At 43.9% G+C, this 26,062-nt stretch overlaps 1 protein-coding gene across 2 annotated transcripts in view; it reads left to right on the top strand.

The window, feature by feature from the left end:
* LOC139424536 (ras and Rab interactor 2-like) overlaps nucleotides 1–26,062 on the top strand; it is a 58,366-nt gene that overhangs the window by 21,446 nt on the left and 10,858 nt on the right. For both annotated transcript variants that reach the window (XM_071176471.1, XM_071176469.1), the window contains exons 4-9: nucleotides 7,495–7,595; nucleotides 8,127–8,325; nucleotides 8,532–8,652; nucleotides 12,827–12,899; nucleotides 19,633–19,724; nucleotides 24,150–25,562. In XM_071176471.1, coding sequence (XP_071032572.1) covers nucleotides 7,495–7,595; nucleotides 8,127–8,325; nucleotides 8,532–8,652; nucleotides 12,827–12,899; nucleotides 19,633–19,724; nucleotides 24,150–25,562 — 1,999 coding nt within the window. The remainder of the gene's footprint in view (nucleotides 1–7,494; nucleotides 7,596–8,126; nucleotides 8,326–8,531; nucleotides 8,653–12,826; nucleotides 12,900–19,632; nucleotides 19,725–24,149; nucleotides 25,563–26,062) is intronic.

The following is a 26,062-nucleotide window of genomic DNA, read 5'->3' as shown; positions in this document are numbered from 1 at the left end:
CACCAAGGAACTTGAAGCTCTCAACCTGCTCCACTACAGCCCCGTCGATGAGAATGGGGGCGTGTTCGGTCCTCCTTTTCCTGCAGTCCACAATCATCTCCTTTGTTTTGATCACGTTGAGGGAGAGGTTGCTGTCCTGGCACCACACGGCCAGGTCCCTATAGGCTGTCTCGTTGTTGTTGGTGATCAGGATCACTTTTGTGTCATCGGCAAATGTAATGATGGTGTTTGAGTCGTGCCTGCCTGTGCAGTCATGGGTGAAAAGGGAGTACAGGGGGGGACTGAGTACGCACCCCTGAGGGGCTCCTGTGTTGAGGATCAGCGTGGCGGATGTGTTGTTACCTACCCTTACCACCTGGGGGCGGCCCGTCAGGAAGTCCAGGATCCAGTTGCAGAGGGAGGTGTTTAGTCCCAGGGTCCTTAGCTTAGTGATGAGCTTTGAGGGCACTATAGTGTTGAACGCTGAGCTATAGTCAATGAATAGCATTCTCACATAGATGTTCCTTTTGTCCAAGTGGGAAAGGGCAGTGTGGAGTGCAATAGTGATTGCATCATCTGTGGATCTGTTAGGGCGGTATGCAAATTGGAGTGGGTCTAGTGTTTCTGGGATAATGGTATTGATGTGAGTCATGAACACTTGATATGAGCCTTCTAAAGCACTGCATGGCTACAGAGGCATTAAAGCAAGCCCCCTATGTGCCTGTGGGGTGGAGCAAACCATGCACCACATTTCTGAAGTCTGTCCAATCTACAAACTCAGCCGAGGTCTACTCACCCTCAACACAGCAGGACCGGAAGCAATCGCTTGGCTAAGGTACTTTGCTTTCGCTAAATAAAATATATAAGTGGTTCCTCTATAAAAGTCATTGGGTTGAAACAGGGCCTGTGTTGATGCTCCCATTTACTTCCATAGCAGGGCACTATGCCCAGAGTAGACCATTGAAGACCTTTCATAATAAATGTGTTCATTTGACCTCATTTTCTGGCAGAGGGGTCTCTCTCACCCTCTCTCCTTGTCTAATTTTCTTTCAGACTCTCTTGTTCTTTCTCTGTCTCTCTCTTTTCCCCTCTTTGTTTTTCTCCCCCTCTCTCTCTCTCTTTCAGACACTGTCATTCTTTGTCTTTCACTGTCTCTCTCTCGCTCTCTGTTTGTCTCTCTCTTCAGTTTAGAAATATACTCAGCTCTGTCTTTGCTGACTAATGCTTTAAAAGACGTCCGACCATCAGAGACAGAGCTGGCTCCACATAGTCCCTGTTATAGTGTAGTAACAGGGGGAACCTGTGGTCTGTGGTTAGTGGTTACAGTGGTCTGGACCCTTCAGCTATGGGGAGTGGAATAGATTAGCTGATCTAAGGTCAATTTTGTGTTTTTCCCACCAATCGTTCACGATAGGTTTGGGAAACAGTAAGCTGATCCTAGAACTGTGACTATTGGTGACTTCTACTCAGAGCAAATGATTAGAGGGGTCTGTGGTGTGGGAAATATTTCCACCTAGTGGTCAGATTATGTAACACAGTTGGTAAGAACCTACAGGCTTCCCTTCTTTCCTTGTCTCCTTACCTTCATATTCACTTATGTAGAAATACAAACTAGTGAGAGAAATGCCTTAAAAGCCTGCTTGTCCTGAAAGGAGGAAATGAGACAAGAAGAGAAAAGCCTCTTAAGACTATTGATATGCACCCATGGTGTCAACACCTAGAGATATACACTGCTCAAAAAAATAAAGGGAACACTTAAACAACACAATGTAACTCCAAGTCAATCACACTTCTGTGAAATCAAACTGTCCACTTAGGAAGCAACACTGATTGACAATACATTTCACATGCTGTTGTGCAAATGGAATAGACAACACATGGAAATTATAGGCAATTAGCAAGACACCCCCAATCAAATCAAATCAAATGTATTTGTCACATACACATGGTTAGCAGATGTTAATGCGAGTGGAGCGAAATGCTTGTGCTTCTAGTTCCGACAATGTAGTAATAACCAACGAGTAATCTAACTAACAATTCCGAAACTACTACCTTATACACACAAGTGTAAAGGGATAAAGAATATGTACATAAAGATATATGAATGAGTGATGGTACAGAGCGGCATAGGCAAGATGCAGTAGATGGTATCGAGTACAGTATATACAGTGCCTTGCGAAAGTATTCGGCCCCCTTGAACTTTGCGACCTTTTGCCACATTTCAGGCTTCAAACATAAAGATATAAAACTGTATTTTTTTGTGAAGAATCAACAACAAGTGGGACACAATCATGAAGTGGAACGACATTTATTGGATATTTCAAACTTTTTTAACAAATCAAAAACTGAAAAATTGGGCGTGCAAAATTATTCAGCCCCTTTACTTTCAGTGCAAAAAACTCTCTCCAGAAGTTCAGTGAGGATCTCTGAATGATCCAATGTTGACCTAAATAACTAATGATGATACATACAATCCACCTGTGTGTAATCAAGTCTCCGTATAAATGCACCTGCACTGTGATAGTCTCAGAGGTCCGTTAAAAGCGCAGAGAGCATCATGAAGAACAAGGAACACACCAGGCAGGTCCGAGATACTGTTGTGAAGAAGTTTAAAGCCGGATTTGGATACAAAACGATTTCCCAAGCTTTAAACATCCCAAGGAGCACTGTGCAAGCGATAATATTGAAATGGAAGGAGTATCAGACCACTGCAAATCTACCAAGACCTGGCCGTCCCTCTAAACTTTCAGCTCATACAAGGAGAAGACTGATCAGAGATGCAGCCAAGAGGCCCATGATCACTCTGGATGAACTGCAGAGATCTACAGCTGAGGTGGGAGACTCTGTCCATAGCACCACAATCAGTCGTATATTGCACAAATCTGGCCTTTATGGAAGAGTGGCAAGAAGAAAGCCATTTCTTAAAGATATCCATAAAAAGTTTTGTTTAAAGTTTGCCACAAGCCACCTGGGAGACACACCAAACATGTGGAAGAAGGTGCTCTGGTCAGATGAAACCAAAATTGAACTTTTTGGCAACAATGCAAAACGTTATGTTTGGCGTAAAAGCAACACAGCTGAACACACCATCCCCACTGTCAAACATGGTGGTGGCAGCATCATGGTTTGGGCCTGCTTTTCTTCAGCAGGGACAGGGAAGATGGTTCAAATTGGTGGGAAGATGGATGGAGCCAAATACAGGACCATTCTGGAAGAAAACCTGATGGAGTCTGCAAAAGACCTGAGACTGGGACGGAGATTTGTCTTCCAACAAGACAATGATCCAAAACATAAAGCAAAATCTACAATGGAATGGTTCAAAAATAAACATATCCAGGTGTTAGAATGGCAAAAGTCAAAGTCCAGACCTGAATCCAATCGAGAATCTGTTGAAAGAACTGAAAACTGCTGTTCACAAATGCTCTCCATCCAACCTCACTGAGCTCGAGCTGTTTTGCAAGGAGGAATGGGAAAAAATGTCAGTCTCTCGATGTGCAAAACTGATAGACATACCCCAAGCGACTTACAGCTGTAATCGCAGCAAAAGGTGGCGCTACAAAGTATTAACTTAAGGGGGCTGAATAATTTTGCACGCCCAATTTTTCAGTTTTTGATTTGTTAAAAAAGTTTGAAATATCCAATAAATGTCGTTCCACTACATGATTGTGTCCCACTTGTTGTTGATTCTTCACAAACAAATACAGTTTTATATCTTTATGTTTGAAGCCTGAAATGTGGCAAAAGGTCGCAAAGTTCAAGGGGGCCGAATACTTTCGCAAGGCACTGTACATATGAGATGAGTATGTTAACAAAGTGGCATAGTTTAAAGTGGCTAGCGATACATGTATTACATAAAGATGCAGTAGATGATATAGAGTACAGTATATACGTATACATATGAGATGAATAATGTAGGGTATGTAAACATTATATTAAGTGGCATTCTTTAAAGTGGCTAGTGATATATTTACATCAATTCCCATCAATTCCCATTATTAAAGTGGCTGGAGTTGAGTCAGTGTGTTGGCAGCAGCCACTCAATGTTTGTAGGTGGCTGTTTAACAGTCTGATGGCCTTGAGATAGAAGCTGTTTTTCAGTCTCTCGGTCCCAGCTTTGATGCACCTGTACTGACCTCGCCTTCTGGATGATAGCGGGATGAACAGGCAGTGGCTCGGGTGGTTGTTGTCCTTGATGATATTTATGGCCTTCCTGTGACATCGGGTGGTGTAGGTGTCCTGGAGGGCAGGTAGTTTGCCCCCGGTGATGCGTTGTGCAGACCTCACTACCCTTTGGAGAGCCTTACGGTTGTGGGCGGAGCAGTTGCCGTACCAGGCGGTGATACAGCCCGACAGGATGCTCTCGATTGTGCATATGTAGAAGTTTTTGAGTGCTTTTGGTGACAAGCCGAATTTCTTCAGCCTCCTGAGGTTGAAAAGGCGCTGCTGTGCCTTCTTCACGATGCTGTCTGCGTGGGTGGACCAATTCAGTTTGTCTGTGATGTGTACACCGAGGAACTTAAAACTTACTACCCTCTCCACTACTGTCCCATTGATGTGGATAGGGGTGTGTTCCCTCTGCTGTTTCCTGAAGTCCATAATCATCTCCTTAGTTTTGTTGACGTTGAGTGTGAGGTTATTTTCCTGACACCACACTCCGAGGGCCCTCACCTCCTCCCTGTAGGCCAGCTTGTCGTTGTTGGTAATCAAGCCTACCACTGTTGTGTCGTCCGCAAACTTGATGATTGAGTTGGAGGCGTGCGTGGCCACGCAGTCGTGGGTGAACAGGGAGTACAGGAGAGGGCTCAGAACGCACCCTTGTGGGGCCCCAGTGTTGAGGATCAGCGGGGTGGAGATGTTGTTACCTACCCTCACCATTTGGGGGCGGCCCGTCAGGAAGTCCAGTATCCAGTTGCACAGGGCGGGGTCGAGACCCAGGGTCTCGAGCTTGATGACGAGTTTGGAGGGTACTATGGTGTTAAATGCTGAGCTGTAGTCGATGAACAGCATTCTCACATAGGTATTCCTCTTGTCCAGATGGGTTAGGGCAGTGTGCAGTGTGGTTGAGATTGCATCGTCTGTGGACCTATTTGGGCGGTAAACAAATTGGAGTGGGTCTAGGGTGTCAGGTAGGGTGGAGGTGATATGGTCCTTGACTAGTCTCTCAAAGCATTTCATGATGACTGAAGTGAGTGCTACAGGGCGGTAGTCGTTTAGCTCAGTTACCTTGGCTTTCTTGGGAACAGGAACAATGGTGGCCCTCTTGAAGGAGTGGTTCTGCAGGTGGTGACCACAGACCACTTCTCAGTTCCTATGCTTCCTGGCTGATGTTTTGGTCACTTTTGAATGCTGGCGGTGCTTTCACTCTAGTGGTAGCATGAGACGGAGTCTACAACCCACACAAGTGGCTCAGGTAGTGCAGCTCATCCAGGATGGCACATCAATGCGAGCTGTGGCAAGAAGGTTTGCTGTGTCTGTCAGCGTAGTGTCCAGAGCATGGAGGCGCTACCAGGAGACAGGCCAGTACATCAGAAGACGTGGAGGAGGCCGTAGGAGGGCAACAACCCAGCAGCAGGACTGCTACCTCCGCCTTTGTGCAAGGAGGAGCAGGAGGAGCACTGCCAGAGCCCTGCAAAATGACCTCCAGCAGGCCACAAATGTGCATGTGTCTGCTCAAACGGTCAGAAACAGACTCCATGAGGGTGGTATGAGGGCCCAACGTCCACAGGTGGGGGTTGTGCTTACAGCCCAACACCGTGCAGGACGTTTGGCATTTGCCAGAGAACACCAAGATTGGCAAATTCGCCACTGGCGCCCTGTGCTCTTCACAGATGAAAGCAGGTTCACACTGAGCACATGTGACAGAGTCTGGAGACGCCGTGGAGAACGTTCTGCTGCCTGCAACATCCTCCAGCAGGACCGGTTTGGCGGTGGGTCAGTCATGGTGTGGGATGGCATTTCTTTGGGGGGCCGCACAGCCCTCCATGTGCTCGCCAGAGGTTGCCTGACTGCCATTAGGTACCGAGATGAGATCCTCAGACCCCTTGTGAGACCATATGCTGGTGCGGTTGGCCCTGGGTTCCTCCTAATGCAAGACAATGCTAGACCTCATGTGGCTGGAGTGTGTCAGTAGTTCCTGCAAGAGGAAGGCATTGATGCTATGGACTGGTCCGCCCGTTCCCCAGACCTGAATCCAATTGAGAGCGTATCTGGGACATCATGTCTCGCTCCATGCACCACAGACTGTCCAGGAGTTGGCGGATGCTTTAGTCCAGGTCTGGGAGGAGATCCCTTAGGAGACCATCCGCCACCTCATCAGGAGCATGCCCAGGCGTTGTAGGGAGGTCATACAGGCATGTGGAGGCCACACACACTACTGAGCCTCATTTTGACTTGTTTTAAGGACATTACATCAAAGTTGGATCAGCCTGTAGTGTGGTTTTCCACTTTAATTTTGAGTGTGACTGCAAATCCAGACCTCCATGGGTTGATGAATTTGATTTCCATTGATAATTTTTGTGTGATTTTGTTGTCAGCACATTCAACTATGTAAAGAAAAAAGTATTTAATAAGAATATTTCATTCATTCAGCTCTAGGATGTGTTATTTTAGTGTTCCCTTTATTTTTTGGAGCAGTGTAGTTTGACAAGCAACAACATATTTAGTTTTGTTGTCATCGTAGTCCAATGCGCCATTGGGGGGGAAGATTTATCTTCACTATGGAAATAGCTTGTCATATAAGATGGAGGTTTATCCATCAAACACTGTTGGCCTGAGTCACTTCCTCCTTCCTCTGTGTCCCTCTCCTTGACTGCATCCCAAATGGCACCCTATTCCCTATGTAGTGGGGAAAAGAGTCCATTGGACTCTGGTCAAAAGTTGTGCACTACATAGGGAATAGGGTGTCATTTTGGGACGCACCTTGTGTTAACATAGCTAGCTATCATCCAGAAATGTATGTCTTCCCTAGATAAGGATTAGATTAGGAGACGTTTAGCCTTGTTAACTAACATGTGTTTATTGTATCTGTGAGAGATAGAGAGATTGTGTGTGTGTGTGTGTGTGTGTGTGTGTGTGTGTGTGTGTGTGTGTGTGTGTGTGTGTGTGTGTGTGTGTGTGTGTGTCTGTTTACTGCGTGTGTGTGGGGGGGGGGGTTGTCTCTGTGTTTCCTGTCCCAGGGAGGGAAGTGAGGTATACACAGGAAAAGTGACTAACCCTTTCCCTGCTCCTGGCTTTCTCATGTTGTGCCTCCCTATCTGTTTGTGAGGGACACTGCTCCATTTGCTCTCTCTCTCTCTACCTCTCTCTTTTCGTTCTACTTTCAACCTTTCTCAATGTCTGTTTTCATTCTTTCCTTCCACCTTGATCACTCTCCATCTTACTCTCAAAATCTGTTTAGTTTGCTCTCACTTTCTCACTCTCTCCTCCTTCTCTCCCTCTGTCTCTGACCTAGTCCCTCTCTCCTTCTCCCATGTACACTCGTTCACTCCCTCTCTTTATCTCCTCCTCTGTGTGTAGCTGATAGACACGTTTGCGTTGGAGATAGGGGAGCTGAAGCAAGAGATGGTCCAGACCTCCCCAACAGAGGACAGGGACCCATACCCTATGGTTCTACAGGGGTAAGTCCAATCCTCCTCTACTCATTTCATTATCTTCTTTTTGCTTCTTTATCTTATTTATCTTATTAGGACTCTTAGTACACATTTTTGTCAATGTTTGAATATAAGGTGTTGTGATTTGTTTCAACAATGTAGTTGAATAGAGTAACAACACAGACATTTAGTGATGGGAAGACTTGAGTGAGGCAAAAGAAAGGGATAGTAGACTACATGTTTTTTGCGTCACTATTCACATCCTATATGGATCTTTGTGGGACCCTGCATCATGTACTCTTTCACCAGAAGATGGAGACAGTGCCTTATTTTTTTTCTCTCCTCTCCTCTCCTCTCCTCTCCTCTCCTCTCCTCTCCTCTCCTCTCCTCTCCTCTCCTCTCATCTCATCTCCTCTCCTCTTCTCTCCTCTCTCTCTCCTCTCTCTCTCTCTCTCTCCTCTCTCTCCTCTCTGTCCTCTCTCTCCTCTCTCTCCTCTCTCACACACACACACACATTCTCGCTCTCTCTGTCTCTCCCTCCCTTTCTTTCTCTATCAGGTTGGAGGGGGAGGTGAGCGGGGTTTACCTCCAGTCCTCGCCCTGCGCTGGCGCCAGTGGTGAAAGGGATTCTGGGTACGACTCCCTGCGTAGGCGGATGAGCGTGCTGGACAGACTGAGGCATACGCACCCCGTGTGGCTACTGCTCACGCTCAGTGACACGGAGGCCACGCGTATACTGCTGCAGCAGCCTCCAGGGGTGAGAGGGTCACGGTTCAAGTGTCATAAGGTCACAGTATGACCTTTGTTATTGTCGGGCTTGTATATGATCATTTTTCGAATACGAACAGAAAAGGTGATTAAAGCTGATGGACAGGTGTGAACGTGTGGATTAGTGATGTCACTGATGTGACTCTTTGAAAGGTCAACCCTTAATGAGCCTGTCTGTCTCTCTCTCCTGTCCAGGTATTCCTTGTGAGGAAGTCATCCTCTCTTCAGAGGAAAGTTCTGTCTCTAAGGGTCAGTGATGATGACGCCTCAGGAGGAGCCGGCGTCTGTGACTTCCCTGTCAGAGAGAGTCAGTACAGTGAGTGTCATAATGGAACAGCGTGCAGCCTGTTTACTAAACCTCTATTCATCCAGCAGTGACGTCCCAAAGCCCAGCTAACACTCCTGATCGGCTATAGTACAAAATGAGTGTTTACCTATAGCACATTTAGCTACTGTACATAGTTTAGCAACAGATAAATGAGTCAACATGTTTTCAATTCACCCAGCTGTGCATTTCTCAGACAACAAACAGCCTATACAATGAATCATACCATGACTGTATTCATAGGTCACCTACACTACCTTTCAAAAGTTTGGGGTCACTTAGAAATGTCCTTGTTTTTTTTGTCAATTAAAATAACATCAAATTGATCAGAAATAAAGTGTAGACATTGTTAATGTTGTAAATGACTATTGTATCTGGAAATAGCAGATTTTTTATGAAACATCTACATGGGCGTACAGAGGCCCATTATCAGCAACCATCACTCCTGTGTTCCAATGGCACGTTGTGTTAGCTAATCAAAGTTGATCATTTTAAAAGACTAATTGATCATTAGAAAACCATTTTGCAATTATGTTAGCACAGCTGAAAACTGTTGTTCTGATTAAAGAAGCAATTAAACTGTCTTTCTTTAGACTAGTTGAGTATCTGGAGAATCAGCATTTGTGGGTTCGATTACAGGCTCAAAATGTCCAGAAACAAATACCTTTCTTCTGGAACTCGCCAGTCTATTCTTGTTCTGAGAAATTAAGGCTATTCCATGTGAGAAATTGCCAAGAAATTGAAGATCTCGTACAACGCTGTGTACTACTCCCTTCACAGAACAGCGCACACTGGCTCTAACCAGAATAGAAAGAGGAGTGGGAGGCCCCGGTGCACAACTGAGAAAGAGGACAAGTACATTAGAGTGTTTCACAAGAAACAGATGCCTCACAAGTCCTCAACTGGCAGCGTCATTAAATAGTATCTGCAAAACACCAGTCTCAACGTCAACAGTGAAGAGGCGACTCCGGGATGCTGGCCTTCTAGGCAGAGTTGCAAAGAAAAAGCCATATCTCAGACTGGCCAATAAAAAGATAAGATTATTATTTAATTTTTTTCACCTTTATTTAACCAGGTAGGCTAGTTGAGAACAAGTTCTCATTTGCAACTGCGACCTGGCCAAGATAAAGCATAGCAATTCGACACATACAACAACACAGAGTTACACATGGAATAAACAAAACATAGTCAATAATACAGTAGAACAAAAGAAAACAAAAAGTATATTTACAGTGAGTGCAAATGAGATAAGATAAGAGAGGTAAGGCAATAAATAGGCCATGGTGGCGAAGTAATTACAATATAGCAATTAGAACACTGGAATGGTAGATGTGCAGAAGATGAATGTGCAAGTAGAGATACCGGGGTGCAAAGGAGCAAGATAAATAAATAAATAAAGTATGGGGATGAGGTAGGTAGATAGATGGGCTGTTTATAGATGGGCTATGTACAGGTGCAGTGATCTGTGAGCTTCTCTGACAGCTGGTGCTTAAAGCTAGTGAGGGAGATATGAGTCTCCAGCTTCAGTGATTTTTGAAGTTCGTTCCAGTCATTGGCAGCAGAGAACTGTAAGGAAAGATGACCAAAGGAGGAATTGGCTTTGGGGGTGACCAGTGCAATATACCTGCTGGAGCGCGTGCTACGAGTGGGTGCTGCTATGGTGACCAGTGAGCTGAGATACGGTGGTGTGGGGTGACAAAACGGATGGCACTGTGATAGACTGCATCCAGTTTGTTGAGTAGAGTGTTGGAGGCCATTTTATAGATGACATCACCGAATTCGAGGATCGGTAGGATGGTCAGTTTTACGAGGGTATGTTTGGCAGCATGAGTGACGGATGCTTTGTTGCTTAATGTGAGTCTGGAAGGAGAGTTTACAGTCTAACCAGACACCTAGGTATTTGTAGTTGTCCATGTCAGAACATTCCAGAGTAGTGATGCTGGACGGGCGAGCAGGTGTTGGTAGCGATCAGTTGAAGAGTATGCATTTCGTTTTACTTGCGTTTAAGAGCAGTTAGAGGCCACGGAAGGAGAGTTGTATGGCATTGAAGCTCGTCTGGACGTTAGTTAACACAGTGTCCAAAGAGGGGCCAGAAGTATACAGAATGGTGTCGTCTGCGTAGATGTGGATCAGAGAATGGGCAAAAGAACACAAGACACTGGACAGAGGAAGATTGGACAAAAGTGTTATGGACAGACTAATCTAAGTTTGAGGTGTTCGGATCACAAAGAAGAACATTTGTGAGATGCAGAAAAAATGAAAAGATGCTGGAGGAGTACTTGACACCATCTGTCAAGCGTGGTGGAGGCAATGTGATGGTCTGAGGGTGCTTTGGTGGTGGTAAAGAGGGAGATTTGTACAGGGTAAAAGGGATCTTGAAGAAGGAAGGCTATCACTCCATTTTGCAACGCCATGCCATACCCTGTGGACGGCGCTTAATTGGAGCCAATTTCCTCCTACCACAGGACAATGACCCAAAGCATAGCTCCAAACTATGCAAGAACTATTTAGGGAAGAAGCAGTCAGCTGGTATTCTGTCTATAATGGAGTGGCCAGCACAGTCACCGGATCTCAACCCTATTGAGCTGTTGTGGGAGAAGCTTTACCATATGGTATGTAAGAAGTGCCCATCAAGCCAATCCAATTTGTGGGAGGTGCTTCAGGAAGCATGGTGTGAAATCTCTTCAGATTACCTCAACAACTTGACAACTAGAATGCCAAAGGTCTGCAAGGCTGTAATTGCTGCAAATGGAGGATTCTTTGACGAAAGCGAAGTTTGAAGGACGCAATTATTATTTCAATTAAAAATCATTATTTATAACCTTGTCATCATCTTGACTATGTTACCTATTCATTTTGTATGTTTTAATAATGGAAAACAAGGACATTTCGAAGTGACAAACTTTTGAACGGTAGTGTACCTTTAACCATGTCACATTCGGCCTTTACCTCAAAACTCTCACACACACACACACACACACACACACACACACACACACACACACACACACACACACACACACACACACACACACACACACACACACACACACATACTCACACACATACTCACACACACACACACGCACACACACACACACACATACACACACACACACACACGCACGCACGCACACGCGCACACACACACACACACACACACACACACATACTCACACACATACTCACACACACACACACACGCACGCACGCACACACACACACACACACACACACACACACACACACACATACTCACACACATACTCACACACACACACGCACGCACGCACGCACACACACACACACACACACACACACACACACACACCCACACACACTCACTCACTCTCGTTCATGCTTGCGTTCCATAGATGATTCCTTTGACTTGTTTCACACTTCCACCACTGCTGTAAAATATGACTCTCACGTTGCTCAAAGGGCTAATCTTGATTATAATACAGTAGTGTCTTGACACAGACACACACACACACATACACACACACACACACACACACACACTGTATTTATTGCAGGGAAAATCTTATGTAGCATTTGGCTATTATCTATTGGGTGTGTTCTCTTTCCAGAGACATGTACAGTTTCGGTACTTTACTGCACCGTTGGGGTTACACGAAAACAACTTCATGAGTAATGGGATAGTAATAGCTCCAGGGAATGATGACATACCAGATGAATGATGACACACCGAATGAATGATGACATACCAGATGAGTGATGACATACCGGATGAATGATGACATACCAGATGAATGATGACATACCGGATGAATGATGACGTACCAGGTGAATGATGACATACTGGATGAATAATGACATACCAGATGAATGATGACATACCAGATGAATGATGACATACCAGGTGAATGATGACATACCAGGTGAATGATGACATACTGGATGAATGATGACATTATGGAGAAGTAGTACAATAGAATGGACATTAACCTAACAGAACTATTGGGGGAAATTCCTCATAAATTTCAAGATGGAAGCTAACCAAGACTAGATTTGGCTGTACCTCGTAATAAAGTCTGAACAGTTTTGATGTATTCTCTGTGTTCTTCCCCTGGTTGCAGCCTTTTCTCTGGAAGGATCTGGGATCAGTTTTGATGTATTCTCTGTGTTTTTCCCCTGGTTGCAGCCTTTTCTCTGGAAGGATCTGGGATCAGTTTTGCAGACCTGTTTCGCCTGGTGGCCTTCTACTGTATCAGCAGGTACAGTCATGTTCTCAAAGTTCTCTCTCTCTCTCTCCCTTTCTCTCTTTCTCTTTATTTTTCTCTCTCTCTCTCTCCTCCCTCCGTCCCCCTCACCCTCCGCCACCCTATCCCCACTCCCTTCGTCCCTCTGTCATTCCTCCCTCTGTTGTCATTCCACTGCAGTGAGAGCTACAACAACTGCATGGAAATGGATGGATGGATGGAAATAAAAACGTTTTTTTACATTTTTTATTAGGATCTCTTTTAGTCCTCATTTGGACTAATCTTCCAAGAGTCCTTAAACATTAAAATACAATTTATAATACGAACACATTTTCACACATAATTAATACACTGTTACAAACAGACAATACAATAACATATTGACCCGATAGATACTCAGTCTAAAAATATATATTGATTCTTCATCTACCATAGTCCAGCACAACTTTCCTAAGTATTATATTTAAATGGTTTTAAAGTATTGTTTGAATGTATATATTGAAAGGTTTCTGGTTTGCTCAGTTAAATGATTCCATTTCTTTATTGCTCTAAATTGAAATGTTCTTTTGCCTATTTCTCTTTTCTGTGTGGATAACACATAGATGGTGGACAATCTATTCTATAGTATTTACTGAATGTCTGTCTCTTACCAACTGAATACCGTTGTGAATAGAACTTGGCCGTTTTAAATGGTGTATATTATGAAATAAAATAAGCATGTTTTTTTCAATTATCTTGTTGATTGATGACCAACCAAGAGCATTGCGCGTGACTACAACAGAAGAACCATATCTCCACCTTAAAACAATCCTTGCTGCTTTGTTCTGTGCAATCTGCAGCCTCCTAATTTCACTTGCTGATGCATTTCCCCAGACCATAGAACAGTAGTTCACCTGACTCTCAATTAATGCTTGTGTTATTTGCTTAAGAATCTTTCCCGGTAAGAATTTATCTATCCTTCTGATCATGCATGCTGTTTTAAAATGTTCTTTACATAGATTAGTTATTTGAGACGACCATGATAAGCAGTTGTCTAGCTGCACTACTAGTAGTTTGGTTTCTGCCACTTCCTCAATTTGTACTCCCTTTTCCTAGTGGAACAGACCAACATAACTTTGGTATTCTTGGTGTTTAAAACAAGTTTGTTCTGGCAAACCCACTCCCTGATATTCTCCAAATCTCATTGTAAAGCTTGCTGTACCTGTTGAACCGATTGTCTTGCTGTGTAAATTCTAGTATAATCTGCACATCTAATAGCTTGAGTTTCAGATAAGGCATAAGGAAGGTCGTTGGTATATATTAAATAAAGAAGTGGCCCAAGGCAGCTGCCCTGCGGTATTCCACAGTTTAAAGCACGAGGGGAAGAAAATTAACCTTTGATAGAGGTGGACTGTTTCCTGTCAGTTAGATATGACTCTACCCAATTCAATGCTACCTCCTTAAAACCGTAATGCATTCATTTCATCAAAATTATTTTATGAGTCACTAAATCAAATGCTGCACTAAAATCTAAAAATAGTACACCCACAAATCTACCATTATCCATAGCATTGAGCCGCTGGTCAGTCATGTCAACCAATGCAGTGTGGTAGTGGAATGGTTTTTGCGATAAGCAAATCAAATCAGCTGATTGGCTGTAATCAGATCATTATTTTCCATGTACTCCCATATTTGTCTACTCACAATACCCTCCAATATCTTACTGAGTGCAGGGAGTAGACTAAATGGTCAACTATTGACCGGAGTAATGGGTTCTTTGCTGTCTTTCGGAATAGGACACAGTTTCGCATGCTTCCATACATTTGCAAACATCCCCTTTTCTAGTGTCCAATTAAATATGTATTTCAGTGGAGCTGCAATCTGGGTTGTAGCACAGCGAAGTAAAAAAATTGTCCTTAAGATCATAACCTGTAGATTTACTATTGGGTACCATGTGTTAAGTAAGAGGTGAGCACTCAGGACATAGCTTGTCTCAACTGCCCTCTTCTCACTTCTGGTTTTTGGCCTGGCTTCATACCAGCTGGGCAGACAAACAGCTCAGAGCGAAAGACACGTCAGAACTTTGTTTCAACTGAGAAATAGAAACCAAAACATTAAACAACTGTAACGTCAGTAATGTCCAATAATGACAAAATACCAACTTACAGTAAAAATACAACAATACCCCACAAGTGGAATGACGTAAAACCCTTGTGGTCAGGGAAGTAGATGAAAGGAACGTAGTTCCACTGTGCCAGTAATGTCCAGTAATATCCAGTAATGTCCAGTAATGTCCAGTAATATCCAGTAATGTCCAGTAATGTCCAGTAATGTCCAGTAATGTCCAGTAATGTCCAGTAATGTCCAGTAATATCCAGTAATACCCAGTAATATCCAGTAATATCCAGTAATGTCCAGTAATATCCAGTAATACCCAGTAATATCCCGTAATATCCCGTAATGTCCAGTAATGTCCAGTAATGTCCAGTAATGTCCAGTAATACAGAGTAATACCCAGTAATGCCCAGTAATGTCCAGTAATGCCCAGTAATGCCCAGTAATATCCAGTAATACCCAGTAATACCCAGTAATGTCCAGTAATGTCCAGTAATGTCCAGTAATATCCAGTAATGTCCAGTAATATCCAGTAATGTCCAGTAATACAGAGTAATACCCAGTAGTGCCCAGTAATGTCCAGTAATGTCCAGTAATGCCCAGTAATGTCCAGTAATGTCCAGTAATGTCCAGTAATATCCAGTAATATCCAGTAATGTCCAGTAATGTCCAGTAATGTCCAGTAATATCCAGTAATGTCCAGTAATGTCCAGTAATGTCCAGTAATACGCAGTAATATCCAGTAATATCCAGTAATGTCCAGTAATATCCAGTAATACCTAGTAATATCCAGTAATATCCAGTAATACCCTGTAATACCCAGTAATGTCCAGTAATGTCCAGTAATGTCCAGTAATGTCCAGTAATGTCCAGTAATATCCAGTAATGTCCAGTAATACAGAGTAATACCCAGTAGTGCCCAGTAATGTCCAGTAATGTCCAGTAATGCCCAGTAATGTCCAGTAATGTCCAGTAATGTCCAGTAATATCCAGTAATATCCAGTAATGTCCAGTAATGTCCAGTAATGTCCAGTAATATCCAGTAATGTCCAGTAATGTCCAGTAATGTCCAGTAATACGCAGTAATATCCAGTAATATCCAGTAATGTCCAGTAATATCCAGTAATACCTAGTAATATCCAGTAATATCCAGTAATACCCTGTAATACCCAGTAATGTCCAGTAATGTCCAGTAATGTCCAGTAATGTCCAGTAATGTCCAGTAATACAGAGTAATACCCAGTAATGTCCAGTAATGTCCAGTAATGTCCAGTAATGTCCAGTAATGTCCAGTAATACAGAGTAATACAGAGTAATACAGAGTAATACCCAGTAATGCCCAGTAATGCCCAGTAATGCCCAGTAATGTCCAGTAATGTCCAGTAATACCCAGTAATGCCCAGTAATGCCCAGTAATGTCCAGTAATGTCCAGTAATGCCCAGTAATATCCAGTAATACCCAGTAATACCCAGTAATGTCCAGTAATGTCCAGTAATGTCCAGTAATGTCCAGTAATGTCCAGTAATATCCAGTAATATCCAGTAATACCCAGTAATATCCAGTAATATCCAGTAATGTCCAGTAATGTCCAGTAATGTCCAGTTATACCCAGTAATACCCAGTAATACCCAGTAATGTCCAGTAATGTCCAGTAATGTCCAGTAATGTCCAGTAATGTCCAGTAATACCCAGTAATATCCAGTAATGTCCAGTAATGTCCAGTAATGTCCAGTAATATCCAGTAATACCCAGTAATATCCAGTAATATCCAGTAATATCCAGTAATGTCCAGTAATGTCCAGTAATGTCCAGTAATGTCCAGTAATGTCCAGTAATACCCAGTAATACCCAGTAATGTCCAGTAATGTCCAGTAATGTCCAGTAATACCCAGTAATACCCAGTAATGTCCAGTAATATCCAGTAATGCCCAGTAATGTCCAGTAATATCCAGTAATGTCCAGTAATGTCCAGTAATATCCAGTAATACCCAGTAATGTCCAGTAATATCCAGTAATATCCAGTAATACCCAGTAATGTCCAGTAATACCCAGTAATGTCCAGTAATATCCAGTAATACCCAGTAATGTCCAGTAATGTCCAGTAATATCCAGTAATACCCAGTAATGTCCAGTAATATCCAGTAATGTCCAGTAATGTCCAGCAATACCCAGTAATACCCAGTAATGTCCAGTAATGTCCAGTAATGTCCAGTAATACCCAGTAATACCCAGTAATGTCCAGTAATGTCCAGTAATGTCCAGTAATGTCCAGTAATATCCAGTAATGCCCAGTAATGTCCAGTAATGTCCAGTAATGTCCAGTAATATCCAGTAATACCCAGTAATGTCCGGTAATATCCAGTAATACCCAGTAATGTCCAGTAATATCCAGTAATACCCAGTAATGTCCAGTAATACCCAGTAATGTCCAGTAATATCCAGTAATACCCAGTAATGTCCAGTAATGTCCAGTAATGTCCAGTAATATCCAGTAATGTCCAGTAATATCCAGTAATATCCAGTAATGTCCAGTAATGTCCAGCAATACCCAGTAATACCCAGTAATGTCCAGTAATGTCCAGTAATGTCCAGTAATACCCAGTAATACCCAGTAATACCCAGTAATGTCCAGTAATGTCCAGTAATATCCAGTAATATCCAGTAATGTCCAGTAATACCCAGTAATGTCCAGTAATGTCCAGTAATGTCCAGTAATGTCCAGTAATATCCAGTAATACCCAGTAATATCCAGTAATGTCCAGTAATGTCCAGTAATGTCCAGTAATGCCCAGTAATGTCCAGTAATGTCCAGTAATGTCCAGTAATGCCCAGTAATATCCAGTAATACCCAGTAATACCCAGTAATGTCCAGTAATATCCAGTAATGTCCAGTAATATCCAGTAATGTCCAGTAATGTCCAGTAATGTCCAGTAATGTCCAGTAATATCCAGTAATATCCAGTAATACCCAGTAATATCCAGTAATGTCCAGTAATGTCCAGTAATGTCCAGTAATGTCCAGTAATACTCAGTAATGTCCAGTAATGTCCAGTAATGTCCAGTAATGTCCAGTAATGTCCAGTAATACCCAGTAATATCCAGTAATACCCAGTAATGTCCAGTAATATCCAGTAATACCCAGTAATATCCAGTAATACCCAGTAATACCCAGTAATGTCCAGTAATGTCCAGTAATACCCAGTAATACCCAGTAATGTCCAGTAATGTCCAGTAATATCCAGTAATACCCAGTAATGTCCAGTAATGTCCAGTAATATCCAGTAATACCCAGTAATGTCCAGTAATATCCAGTAATACCCAGTAATGTCCAGTAATACCCAGTAATGTCCAGTAATATCCAGTAATACCCAGTCATGTCCAGTAATGTCCAGTAATATCCAGTAATACCCAGTAATGTCCAGTAATATCCAGTAATATCCAGTAATGTCCAGTAATGTCCAGCAATACCCAGTAATACCCAGTAATGTCCAGTAATGTCCAGTAATGTCCAGTAATACCCAGTAATACCCAGTAATACCCAGTAATACCCAGTAATACCCAGTAATACCCAGTAATGCCCAGTAATGTCCAGTAATGTCCAGTAATATCCAGTAATGCCCAGTAATGTCCAGTAATGCCCAGTAATGTCCAGTAATGTCCAGTAATATCCAGTAATACCCAGTAATGTCCAGTAATATCCAATAATACCCAGTAATGTCCAGTAATATCCAGTAATATCCAGTAATACCCAGTAATGTCCAGCAATACCCAGTAATGTCCAGTAATATCCAGTAATGTCCAGTAATGTCCAGTAATGTCCAGTAATGTCCAGTAATGTCCAGTAATATCCAGTAATGTCCAGTAATGTCCAGTAATGTCCAGTAATACCCAGTAATACCCAGTAATACCCAGTAATACCCAGTAATGCCCAGTAATGTCCAGTAATGTCCAGTAATGTCCAGTAATGCCCAGTAATGTCCAGTAATGTCCAGTAACGCCCAGTAATGTCCAGTAATATCCAGTAATACCCAGTAATACCCAGTAATGTCCAGTAATGTCCAGTAATGTCCAGTTATATCCAGTAATGTCCAGTAATGCCCAACACAGCACAACACAGTTTCAATCTGTGAAATAAAACCTAAACATAAAAAAACACAGAATATAATGATATACTTTACTATCATTAGCAGTAGGAGTTTTTCTTATTCACTTGACATGACGAGGAAAAAACTCCAGGCTCGAGTTAAAGTTCATTAATAACCAGAGACCTAGTCGGGAAAATATCCTCAACAACTTGCATATTCAATTTGACAGTAAAAAGGAATGTTTTAGTCAGCATATTGTGATTGCTAGTGAAGAGATTCACCAGCTGAGGCCTCAAGGCTCTGTTAGTTGGCATTGAGTTGACAGTAACAGCACAGTGATGTCACTCTTTTCCTCATCTCTCTGCTCCGGTCGCTCTGGTGTTCAGGCTGTTGTGTTTGTTTTGACAAACCCCTTCTACCACCCTGTGACATCACCCACCCTGAGGACAGAAGACAGGTCCAGCTAGCAGGGGGAGATACAGACTGGGAAAGTCCACTCTCGGAATCGGCAGAATATCTGTTGGACATTATAGACATAGTTGGATCATTCTCTCTCTTCTCTTTTCAGGGACGTCCTTCCTTTCACCCTGAATCTCCCAGAAGCCATTGCAGCCTCCAAGACTCAGAAGGACCTGGAGGAGGTGGCCCAACTAGGAGCAGGTACTACAGTAATAGATGGGTAGAATGTGATCAACTCTATTTTCTTCTCTGCTTAAAGGGATAGTTTGTGATTCTGGCAATGAGGCCCTTTATCTACTTCCCCCAGAGTCAGATGAACTCGTGGATACCATTTATATGTATCTGTGTCCAGTATGAAGGAAGTTAGAGGTAGTTTCGCGAGCCAATGCTAACTAGCATTAGCACAATGACTGGAAGTCGACAAAAACAGCTAGTATGCTGTTCCCATAGACTTCCAGTCATTGCGCTAATTCTAGTTAGCAATTGCGCTAACGCAAATTAGCATTAGCTGGTGAAACTACTGGACACAGAGACATAAAAATGATATCCACATCAATTATCTGATAGTAAATTGATATAGAAGGAAACAGCATAATTGTATTTATTTCTAAATGTTTTTTCACATTGTTGAAGGCAGTATATCCAAATGGGCTTTGTCTCCTTAAGTACATACAGTGCCTTGCGAAAGTATTCTGCCCCCTTGAACTTTGCGACCTTTTGCCACATTTCAGGCTTCAAACATAAAGATATAAAACTGTAATTTTTTGTGAAGAATCAACAACAAGTGGGACACAATCATAAAGTGCAACGACATTTATTGGATATTTCAAACTTTTTTAACAAATCAAAAACTGAAAAATTGGGCGTGCAAAATTATTCAGCCCCTTTACTTTCAGTGCAGCAAACTCTCTCCAGAAGTTCAGTGAGGATCTCTGAATGATCCAATGTTGACCTAAATGACTAATGATGATAAATACAATCCACCTGTGTGTAATCAAGTCTCCGTATAAATGCACCTGCACTGTGATAGTCTCAGAGGTCCGTTAAAAGCGCAGAGAGCATCATGAAGAACAAGGAACACACCAGGCAGGTCCGAGATACTGTTTTGAAGAAGTTTAAAGCCGGATTTGGATACAAAAAGATTTCCCAAGCTTTAAACATCCCAAGGAGCACTGTGCAAGCGATAATATTGAAATGGAAGGAGTATCAGACCACTGCAAATCTACCAAGACCTGGCCGTCCCTCTAAACTTTCAGCTCATACAAGGAGAAGACTGATCAGAGATGCAGCCAAGAGGCCCATGATCACTCTGGATGAACTGCAGAGATCTACAGCTGAGGTGGGAGACTCTGTCCATAGGACAACAATCAATCGTATATTGCACAAATCTGGCCTTTATGGAAGAGTGGCAAGAAGAAAGCCATTTCTTAAAGATATCCATAAAAAGTGTTGTTTAAAGTTTGCCACAAGCCACCTGGGAGACACACCAAACATGTGGAAGAAGGTGCTCTGGTCAGATGAAACCAAAATTGAACTTTTTGGCAACAATGCAATACGTTATGTTTGGCGTAAAAGCAACACAGCTCACACCATCCCCACTGTCAAACATGGTGGTGGCAGCATCATGGTTTGGGCCTGCTTTTCTTCAGCAGGGACAGGGAAGACGGTTCAAATTGATGGGAAGATGGATGGAGCCAAATACAGAACCATTCTGGAAGAAAACCTGATGGAGTCTGCAAAAGACCTGAGACTGGGACAGAGATTTGTCTTCCAACAAGACAATGATCCAAAACATAAAGCAAAATCTACAATGGAATGGTTCAATAATAAACATATCCAGGTGTTAGAATGGCCAAGTCAAAGTCCAGACCTGAATCCAATCGAGAATCTGTGGAAAGAACTGAAAACTGCTGTTCACAAATGCTCTCCATCCAACCTCACTGAGCTCGAGCTGTTTTGCAAGGAGGAATGGGAAAAAATGTCAGTCTCTCAATGTGCAAAACTGATAGACATACCCCAAGCGACTTACAGCTGTAATCGCAGCAAAAGGTGGCGCTACAAAGTATTAACTTAAGGGGGCTGAATAATTTTGCACGCCCAATTTTTCAGTTTTTGATTTGTTAAAAAAGTTTGAAATATCCAATAAATGTCGTTCCACTTCATGATTGTGTCCCACTTGTTGTTGATTCTTCACAAAAAATACAGTTTTATATCTTTATGTTTGAAGCCTGAAATGTGGCAAAATGTCGCAAAGTTCAAGGGGGCCGAATACTTTCGCAAGGCACTGTACATGCAAAACGTACAAAAAAGCCCCTCATTCCACAGAGTGACGTTTCTATGTGTACAGGTGCTGCGGCTACCGATACCATCTATTAGTTTTATATGTTAGTTAACTCATGCTGACTGGTGCGGTCTGGTTTCATGGCAGGTTTAGTTAGTCACTCTGTCATGATATTCTTAGTTTCCTTCTGTTGAAACTCCAGTGTGTGAGTCAGTTTCCTCCAGGGCTGAGGAGGAGGGTGTGGTGACTGGAGAATTATACACACAGGCACGAACACAGGCACACACATCAGTCACAGGCTTACTCTGACCCCTCGTGTGAGTGTGAGTGAGTGAGTGAGTGAGTGAGTGAGTGAGTGAGTGAGAAAATCAGTCTACATGAGGATCTTTTCTTAGTATGCTGACACAATCATTTAGGGAAACTCTTCTCCAATGGACAGGTTATATTTCAAATGGATATTTGTGTCTATGTTATTTCCAAGGGAAGCAGACTTTGGCTCGGCTAAGTCATTTCAACTAACTACGAGGTCATGAAGGGAATAGCGGTCATGGTTCCCCCTACTGAATTGAGTTTGTTCACTCACTACAGACACACTTTGTTGCAGTATACTCCATTACCGGAGGTTATGAATACATTACTGACACACAATTTAGCTCTGGGTACAGAGTCTGTCCAAGGCTCAGAAAGTAGTGGAGGAAGAAATGTCCTTTGAACTATCAGTAAAGCTCTCTGCAGGAGATCCATCCAGGCTATTCCCTGTGGGGTCACTGCTAAACCCAGCCCAGGATGAGTGCACTCTGGGTGGGGTAAAGAGCAGGGAGAGGTTGCCTGTCTCAGTCTAGCTCCAGAGGTCATGTTTCTCAAGTGGGCATTTCATCAATACCACCGAGTTGTTTCCGTCCCTAGACTAGAGAGGTATGACGAGACCTTTGAAGCGGTGCCCGACATAGCTCCGTCGCTCTCTGCCGTTCCAGATGTGTTGCTGTGCAGAGGGTGTGTGTGTGCTTGTGGAATTCAATGCGTACAGAACATGCTTCGCAGTCCTCTAAATTAACTTATGGAATCATTTATAACAGTCTGTAGATTCTATTACATGAATGCCATTATTCTGTAAAGTATTTCTTAGTGTGTGATTGTTTGTCTGGATGAGTTAGCACAGAGACTTGTGCACCAAGTGTCAGCAAACAATAGACTGATTCAGTGGATACAAGTGAAAAAACAGAAGAGACGATCGTAACGGAAACCAATGTCCTGCATCGCAGCAGGAAACTCGGGCAAAGAGAAGGGAGGTGGAGGGCGATCAGGAAAGAGGAGGGCCTATACCCTACTGTTGGCCTGTCCAGAGTGTAGACTCCTCCCACCACCCCTGTTGAATTTGCATGTGTGACTCCCTGTCCGTCTCTCTGTCTCTCTGGGTGTGTGTCTGTCAGGACAGCATTCTTGAATCAGTGCTGGGCGATGCAGGGCTGAGCTCACCACGTTCTCCGCTGCCTCAGAAGAGCGTAGGATCACAGAGGAAAAGAGAGAAAGAAAGAGAGGGATATAAAAAGGTTGACTGCCTAACTACAGTGCTACTGGCACTATATTGTGGATGTGTCAGTGAACTGGAGGATGAAGTAAGTGAGAAAGGGGTGTTGATGGTAGTTCCTGTGGGTGTTTATGCATTTTGTTTGTGTTTGGGTCAAGGTTAGAGCTAGGCGGTTTGTAGGTTTCTGTGTATGACGGTATATATGTGTCTGTGTATGAGGGTATGTGTGTGTCTGTGTATGAAGGTATGTGTGTGTCTGTGTATGAAGGTATGTGTGTGTCTGTGTATGAGGGTATGTGTGTCTGTTTATGAGGGTATGTGTGTCTGTTTATGAGGGTATGTATGTGTCTGTGTATGAAGGTATGTGTGTGTCTGTGTATGAAGGTATGTATGTGTCTGTTTATGAGGGTATGTGTGTGTCTGTGTATGAAGGTATGTGTGTGTCTGTGTATGAAGGTATGTGTGTGTCTGTGTATGAAGGTATGTATGTGTCTGTTTATGAGGGTATGTGTGTGTCTGTGTATGAAGGTATGTGTGTGTCTGTGTATGAGGGTATGTATGTGTCTGTTTATGAGGGTATGTGTGTCTGTTTATGAAGGTATGTATGTATGTGTTTTAGGGTATGTATGTATGTGTCTGTTTATGAGGGTATGAGTCTGTGTATGAAGGTAGGAAGGTGTCTGTCTGTGTGTTTGAATGATTACCATGACTTTGAGTGTTATTGGGTCAGGTTGTGGTTAGGCAGCTCTTGGAGGTTTTTCAATGTATACAGTGTGTGGACTCTGTTAATGATTCCCAATCTCTTTTCTCCTGTTAGGATTCTGGCACTCTGCTCTAGGCAGCCTGCGAAGGACAACCTCTCCCTCTCGCCCTCCACCACAGCGCCCTGACATAGACGGTGACATCCAGGGTGCAGAGAGGACACAAGAGAAACAGAGTGCGACTCGCCACAGCAGCGTTCCTCCAGCTCGTCCCCCTTCCTCCTCCTCCTCTCGCCTGGAGAGAAGCCAGTCCAACGGGGCTCTTTGCTTCGTCAACCCCCTCTTCCTCCAGACTCACCGGCGGCTTGAGGAAGACCCTCAATCCTCTTCCACCTCTCCTTCCCCCTACGTCACACACTCCACCCCCAGCCCGGGAACTACCGGTGGGACGTCTTTGGCCCCTGTCACGGACCCCAACGTGAAAAGGAAGTCACGCCCCCCTCGGCCCCCGCCCCCCCGTTCCCTCCTATTCCCGCCCCCCCGTTCCCTCTCCCAGCGCCGCCAAGCTCCTCCTCCCCCCACCCCTCTTCCCCAGAAGCCCAAGAGCAGCATGCCCGAAACGCCCACAGCCATTGTTGTCGCCAGGCAACCACTGCAACCCTCATCCAATCAGAACCTTCGCCCCACCCCTCGCCCTCCCATGGGTGCCAGGCACAGCAGCCATTCCAAAAAGACGACGAGCAGCGCCGCCATCCCTGTGTCCCACCAACACCCTCAACACCCTCCTCCCCCACGGCCCAAAAAACCTGACATCGACGCCCACCGGTGCCACATCGCTCTTGATGACGAGACTATCGCCAAGGCTCTGTCCCGTGCCAAGCTTCCCCCGTGCCAGGCACCGGCCATACCCGCTCCCTCCATAGTGGGAAATGGTGCTGGTAGCCCCCCCAGCCCTCCGGGTAAGACCCCCAGGCGAGAGGGACAAGAGGGGAGGCTGAGCGACATGTCCATCTCCACCTCTTCCTCAGATTCTCTAGACTACTCCCACCCTCCCCTCTCCCTCCCCGCCAGCCCCCCTCTCAGATTACGGCATCACCTTGGCAACAACGAGGACAGCAGTGACGACGAAGACCTCTGTGACGAAGAAGAGGAAGACTACGGCGTCAGCCTGGAGAACGACCTGGAACAGGGCCTCCGTCCTCCTTTCAAAGCCCGCCGGAGAGGGGTCGGAGTCGGGGTCAAAGTTGCGCTGAGCTTCCGGAAAGTTTCTGGAGTCTTCAGCACCTTCATGACCCCAGAAAGGCGAGCCGTGAGGAGGATAGCGGAGCTCTCCAGGGACAAGAGTTCCTACTTTGGATGCCTGGTTCAGGATTATATCAGTTTTGTACAGGAGAATAAGGGGTGTCATACGTCAGGCTTAGACCTTCTGCAGACCCTCAGACAGTTCATGACCCAGATGAAGGCCTACCTGACACAGAGCTCCGAACTGGACCCGCCCATCGAATCCCTCATACCCGAGGATCAGATAGGTGAGTGTTTGTGTGTGTGTGTGTGTGTGTGAAACTCAAGACTACAAGGAATCTGGTGTGTGGGTAGATACATACGTACTTCACATGAACGTCTGTATGAGTGATTTGCTCATGTTGGCTCTCTCTCCAACCACTTCAGCTCTAATAGGGAAGTAACATCTAAAAACTAGTTTCACAGTGACCTAATCCATATTTGCCATGATAAACTGTCAAGACTTAGCCTGTACAAATTAGCCCAGCTATTTGAAGAACTCCCTATTAGTCCATGTTAAGACAGACTGGTTATAGAAACCAGTGTTGGGTTACGGAGATGCCAGTGAGATGCCAGTGTACCCTCCCTTCCCTACAGTCAGTTATTCCTGGCCTCTCCAGCTTGGCACAAATTCACACAGTGGTGCCAACTGCCAAGCTACATTTGTGGTTCAATTGGAATGGCAAAAATGCCAATTATCTCCCAATCTAAATCCATAAATGTCAGGGATTATTTTAATGTGGGACCG

The sequence above is a fragment of the Oncorhynchus clarkii genome, chromosome 13 (genome assembly GCF_045791955.1).
Source record: "Oncorhynchus clarkii lewisi isolate Uvic-CL-2024 chromosome 13, UVic_Ocla_1.0, whole genome shotgun sequence".
NCBI classification, from domain to species: domain Eukaryota; kingdom Metazoa; phylum Chordata; class Actinopteri; order Salmoniformes; family Salmonidae; genus Oncorhynchus; species Oncorhynchus clarkii.
The sequence above is the reverse complement of the archived record's forward strand: the minus strand, read 5'-3'. Positions and strand labels throughout refer to the sequence as shown.